The sequence below is a fragment of the Trachurus japonicus genome, chromosome 21, assembly GCF_045865225.1.
Source record: "Trachurus japonicus isolate A0001 chromosome 21, Traja_1.0".
In the NCBI taxonomy this organism is placed as follows: domain Eukaryota; kingdom Metazoa; phylum Chordata; class Actinopteri; order Carangiformes; family Carangidae; genus Trachurus; species Trachurus japonicus.
In genome coordinates, this window is record NC_140927.1 from 6,083,064 (window position 1) to 6,089,641 (window position 6,578).

General features: G+C 40.2%; 1 protein-coding gene across 3 annotated transcripts in view; it reads right to left on the reverse strand.

Annotated features, from left to right (window-relative positions):
* mmadhcb (metabolism of cobalamin associated Db) overlaps positions 1–5,214 on the reverse strand; it is a 15,492-nt gene extending 10,278 nt beyond the window's left edge. The window contains exons 1-4 of one of the 3 annotated variants that reach the window (XM_085765531.1): positions 5,178–5,195; positions 4,559–4,614; positions 3,773–3,917; positions 201–418 (exon numbers count right to left, since the gene is read on the reverse strand). In XM_085765531.1, the coding sequence (XP_085621657.1) occupies positions 201–418; positions 3,773–3,917; positions 4,559–4,567 (372 nt within the window). In that variant the 5' untranslated portion in view covers positions 4,568–4,614; positions 5,178–5,195. Of the gene's footprint in view, positions 1–200; positions 419–3,772; positions 3,918–4,558; positions 4,615–4,967; positions 5,156–5,177 lie in introns of those variants that run through there. The other 2 variants (XM_085765532.1, XM_085765530.1) reach the window with 2 other exon arrangements.
* Between the last annotated feature and the right edge of the window lie 1,364 nt (positions 5,215–6,578).

A 6,578-nucleotide genomic window follows, 5' to 3' on the forward strand; every position in this document is an offset into this window, starting at 1 on the left:
TAATTTGCACAGTCTCGCACTTTCCTCCTCACTTGTATGTATGCTTGTGTAAATGAATGAGGTGCAATGGTCAACTGTAGAAACAGAATTGCCCTATGGGATAAATAAAGTAATCTCAGCTCATCAGTTCCATGCTATCAGTCGGTTCTCTGTGATCTGATGCAGGCTTTCTATTCACAGTCTAAAATCATGACACTTACATAGAAGTCTCCAATGAACTGGGCCAGTATGAACTCATGTCTCTCACTGCTGGACGGGCTGGACAGGACATCAGGTATCACCTTGTGTACCAGGCTCTTCTTCTGCTCTGCTAGTCCCTCTAGGTGACACTCAAAGCCGGCGTTCCCAGGCAGCTGGAAGCGCTGGTCCTGGGGCCCGAAAGGCCCCATGCTCTCATCAGGCCAAACCGTCCTCAGCCCTAAACGTCAAGACAAGGACATGGAGCAGCTTTCACACACATCTAGGTATTTGGCTACATGTCACCTTAGGATATGCATCCAACACCTGACGGCTCTCCTGTCTATACGGCACAATGACACACACTCACTCATCTGTATGACAGTAAGACAGCTCTGCTAGCATGTTCTCTAGTGACACATTATAAAATATAAATACTAAATTATAGCTGCTGCGCAGCGATGGGTCGGGTCCGGGCTACTTTTGGGCAAATTTAGGCAATTCTGAGCAACAAACAGGAGAATAGGAAGACAAGACAGTTGACCTTATAATGTTCAATTTGCATCAGTTGAGGATTGAACCCACAACCTCGGGAACCAAAGACCATTGTCTATCGCACTGAGCTAATTGACAAGTGGCAGTTCAACAGTGGCTTCACAAATTGAGTAAGCCATTCACTGTCGTGTAGGCAGATTTGACACCACAGTAAAAAGAAAAATCAATTTTTGAGGTAAAATAATGATATGTATTTGTCAAACATCTACTATGAGTCTAAGATGTTAGGAGCCTTCGCACATGGTCCAGTCCAAGCTATTTGGATTTTTAAATTTAGAGGCTTGCTGTGATGCCACCATTAGGACAATTGTCTTGTGTTTCGTGTTGAGGACAACTGACATTTTGATCTGTCATCATCATCATCATCGCCCTTGCTGGGTCTCGAACTCACAATCTCTGACACCAAGAACCAGCTCCTAACTCGCTGAGCTAATTGGCTGGTAGTGAGACCTGCTGTGTAGCTTCATTTATCCACTCAGGGAGTCAATGCCCGGGCAGCTGTCGTCAAGGCAGATTTCAAAAAGTCAGAAATTCTATTATCTAAACAAAAATCTGTTAATACATAAATTGCATTTAGACAGCAAAACAGCTTGAGGACATCTGACATTTTGATCTGTCATCATCATCCTTGCTGGGTCTCGAACTCACAATCTCTGACACCAAGAACCAGCTCCTAACTCGCTGAGCTAATTGGCTGGTAGTGAGACCTGCTGTGTAGCTTCATTTATCCACTCAGGTGAGCCAGTGCCCGGGCAGCTGTTGTGATGAAATGGTCAAAATGTCAGAAATTCAGTCATCTAAACAAAAATCTGATAATACATAAATTGCATCTTGACAGCATGGAAATGTTGGTGATTTGTTTTTAATGACAAGTGTTTTGCTTCATAAGAGAAAATGTGATGTTTATAAATTCCACTCTCACATTGACTGCAGTTGTTCCCATGAGAGCAGAATTCAAAATGTTCTCAAAAATTCAGTTTTTGAGATAAAATTCTGATATTTGCCAAACTTCATCAACCATGACTCCAGAATATTGTCATTTTTTTTCCAGGAAGATTGAAAATGTATTTATCAAGAATTTCATGGTATATGTTTACAGTCAAACGTTTTCATGCACTGTAAGCTCAATTTTTGCTTAATCAAAAATCCGAGAAACAAGTTTTGGTGGAGGACGGTCTGGAGATGCTCTGTAGCAAGTTTGGTGACAATTGAGCAAAAATTGTGGGAGGAGATACATTTTTAAAGTTTTACAGTTATTGAAAAAAACAGAGTGATGGACTTCATAATTTGTAATGAGTTTAAGTGGACAAAAGTTTCAGCAGTATTGAGGCTACATTGTGGTGAAGTTTCAACACTGTAGCATCTACCGTTGGTTTGGTAGGAATTTTTAAAGTTTTTAAATTTAAACGCTTATTGTGCTCCCCCTAGGAGGGGGGGGCACATGTCCTTGGAGTTGAGTGAATCTGGCATGGGTTTGGACCTTTGTGCAAAGTTTGGTGAGTTTTCGCCCATGGGAAGTATGACTTCCTTGGAAGAAGAAAGAAAGAAAGAAAGAAAGAAAGAAGAAGAAGAAGAAGAAGAAGAAGAAGAAGAAGAAGAAGAAGAAGAAGAAGAAGAAGAAGAAGAAGAAGAAGAAGAAGAAGAAGAATTCCTAGGAATACAATAGTGTCCCGGCAGCTTAGCTGCCCGGACCCTAAAGAAGAAGAATTCCTAGGAATACAATAGTGTCCTGGCGGCTGCGCTGCCCGGACCCCAATAAAACACCAGAGAACTCTAGTTCCCTACATATTTGCTATATTGTCTTATTTGTGGAATTATCATATATCAAGATATGCTCCAATCATGTTCATTTTATTTTTATTCAATTACTCTTTCACAAAAACATTGGTATAGGCACCAAAACACCATTTTAGGCTCAATGGGATAGAAGTTAAAGGGATAGTAGCATTTTACTTTCCACTTTTAAAGTGGGGTTGTATGATCTACAAATAGCCCCTAAGTACTTTAATTGCAGTAGAAGACTCTATGCACTTCTCCCGTTAGCAACGCCAGCCCATAGCCCTGCCCAGAGATTTACAACATACATTGTTGTGAATGGACCCAAAGAAACGGCCTATTTTCGTGGCCTAAAAGAGGTTTTACTTGAAAAAAAAATGCACAGTTCCATTGTTCGCTATAATATAATTTTTTCCAGCCCCTCAAAGTGCAGGAAAAAAGGAAAAAAGTTTTTATTTGGAGCTAACCAACTGCTGATCGGCGGGCGCTAACCCTGGGCTGAGGGATACATGAGTTGGTTAGGTCCAAATAAAAACTGCGTTTTTCCTGCACTTTGAAGGGCTGGAAAAAATTATATTATATCGAACAATGGAACTGTGTATTTTTTTTCACGTAAAACCTCTTTTAGACCACGAAAATAGGCCGTTTCTTTGGGTCCATTCACAACAATGTATGTGGTAAATCTCTGGCCAGGGCTATGGGCTGGCGTTGCTAACGGGAGGAGTGCAGAGAGTCTTCTACTGCAATTAAAGTACTTAGGGGCTATTTGTAGATCATACAACCCCACTTTAAAAAAAAATGCTACTATCCCTTTAAGCATTAATTCTAAAAAAAAAAAAAAAAAAAAAAACCCAAAAAACAAAAGTACAGAAATTGATAGCCATATTTGATTTTTGCCATATCAGAATATTCAAAAAAGTGTAGCGTAGTTAGTATTTCAACAGTTGATTACTCAAACCTAAATGTGAATAAAAAAAGAATATCACACAGCAACTGTATGAAAATTGAGACACAAAGATTCATAATTTCGCCTGTGAGCATTTTGAAAATAGGGCTTTTTTTCTCTTTTCTACCTGGTATCTTGACACTCGAACCAGAATTGTTCTTTAGACCCTCATCTACAGATTAGAAGTAAAAACAAAGTTTTTGCATCAATTTGAAATCACTGAGTGTCCAGGAACCCCACTAACAGCTTCATTTTATAGTTTAACCCCACCTCTGCTACTTCATGTTAGAAAGTGAAGTGAATGTGTGTATGCCATACCCATGTCGGGGGGTGTGAAGGCTTTGTGGGGCTCATCAGAGCCGGAGGATCCAGCAGTGGAAAAGGCTCTGGCTCCAGCCACTCGATGGACCAGGACATGAAGTCCTGGGAGGTAAGTGACCAGCCTGGCTCTGTGGCACAGCACCTGAACACAACACATAACTTTATTTGTATAGCCCATTTTTACAAACAGTTTATCTCAAAGGGTTTTACAAAGCATCATAACAACATCCTCTGTCCTTAGACCCTCACATCCACTGAGGAAAAACTCCAGGACAAAGCTCAGGGTGAGAGACAGAGGAGGACGGACAGACGAGAAACAGACATCAAATCAAAGAGCTACATAGTCTAATCAGAGGATATGTAATACATTTACAGTGGAAATGAGGGAGGGGGGATTCTCTCCTGCATATGTGTCTGTGTTTGTCTATGTAGGCTACTGGTATTTAATTTTTTGCTATATTTATTTCACTGTGAGATGACAGTGTGATCACTGCACCACTGGTTCAAACCCAAAAAGGTTCAACAATATTATAACATTATTTAGTTGATAGTGAAATTCATAATGACAGGGGAAAAAAGAGATTGACTAAAAACAGTAAAATAGAGAAATAAACAGAAATACAGTATTCTTATTCTTGGCTACAGACAACTCTTCAGAGCTGCAATCCTCAGTACATAAAAAAAAGTTCTTAGTGATTGTTGTAATGTTGAGAAAGAGCTGCTGCAGTAAAGTCAACTGGAGGAGAAATGAGGCGTCTGAGCTGAACACACAACCTGACTTACACTGGTCATCCTGCTGTGTGTGTGTCTGTCTGCAGGACCCAGTTGTTACAGTTGCTCTGTGGGAGAGGACAAGACAGACGTCAGCGATACACAACGTCAGCGTTGGACATGACAGAGAGACAGACAGAGCAGAGAACACAGAGGACAACACACGGTGGTAACGTTATGTAAGAGGACCTGTGACTGTTCCGTTCACTACACAGTCACTGACCCCAGGCCAGTCCTACATATCTCTGAAGCGGTCCCAGTCCAACACTGGTCCAACACTGAACAGGTCGCTGGTCGCAGCAGCAGCAGCGGCTCACCTGAAGCTAACGGTAGCACAACAGATATATATCTATGACAACAACTCACCTGAAGCTAACGGTAGCACAACTCACCTGAAGCTAACGGTAGCACAACAACTCACCTGAAGCTAACGGTAGCACAGCAGCAGCTCCCACACACAGCTACTGTTAGCTCAGCAGCGGCTCGTGTTTGGCTCAAGTTAGAACAACAGCGGCTTATTCAAGGCTAACGTTACAAGCTAATTCACATGCAACGTTAATAGGACCAGCTGGTTCACAGCTAACGTTAGCACAACAGCTGCCACACATCAGAAAGTCTCAACAAAACTCACCTTGAGTCCGCGCATGCGCAGTTAGAGTGGAGGTTCGTGCTTCGTGGGGGAAAAAACAAAGCCTTTTCACCGCTCATTAGCGCCATTAGCGCCCCCACTGGTTCGGAGCATGGATAATACCAGTCTATGGATAATACCCATAGACTGTATAATACCACAGACTCTATGGATAATATATCCATGGTTCGGAGGTGGGACGGAGCGGCCACAGGTCCTGCTAAGAAACGAAACGCCTTGCCAAATACTTTCTACACAAATGTAAATTCTCAAAAACTACCCCACGTTTCTACATAAAAAAAAAGAACTGCACCTTTACTTTGATTCATTAAAACTTATGAAATCAAAGAAAGCCCTATTGCTGTATAGTTTATTCTTTTACTTTTGATTGTTCCCTTATGAGAAAATGTTGCTGTTTTTTTAAATTTCTTTTCTATTGCTTTACTTTCTATTACTGTTCTGTTTATATCCTATTCTTTTTGAATGTAAGAAATGCTACGCTCAGTTCTGAAAGCAACAACTTTTGTAATTGCATTTGAATATTTGTACTGTATTTTGCACTTTGCAATAAAAAAAAAGAAAACAAAACCAAACGAAAAGAAAAGAAAAGAAAGGAAAAATGTAATCCATAAAGGGAAATTCATTTGTCTGTCAGCTCATCTACCATTTGCAGAGGAATTAAAAAACCTAATGGTTGTAGGTACAAAGGATCTGCAATATTTATAATAGTTTCGCCATGAAAATCATTAATCAATGTTGTTTCCACAAAACAACATACAACAACCATGTAGTTGCATACAAGTTACAAGGCACCCCAGATAGGTGATATGTGAAGTTCAGACAGCTGGCTCTTTTAAACCTCAGTTATCCCCATCATTTTACCTATTTTCTTGGTCTTGTCTCAAGACCACATTTTTTTTACTGGGTCTTGTGTCGGTCTGAAGTGGAGACTGTGTTCATCTGTTCAATCCAAACTATGTTTCAATTGAATATGCAATAGATTTTATAGAAAATTTACTTTTCTTTTTAGCTGAGAAACAATGTAAATATTAAGCCACGTGATATACTGGTACTGAATACAGTAACAGTCTTGAAAATGGTGTCACTTGGTCTTGACCCCCTCAAAGTCTTGGTCTTGGTCTTGACTCAGTCTCGGATTAGGTGGTCTTGATCACAACACTAATTAGGCTGTATGTTTCTGAATAATCCAGCATATATTGATGTGGTTGTTTATGTAGAGTATTTATCTTATAGATAAAATGCATCGTTTATATAAATAACTGTCCTCAACCTCAGCCCTAAATGTGCGTGGATGAAATTTTTTAAATTTAGATAGATTACTGTATGAAAGAGTCCAATGCACAGTTAACATGGTGGGAGACAGAATGACTAACCTGTACCATG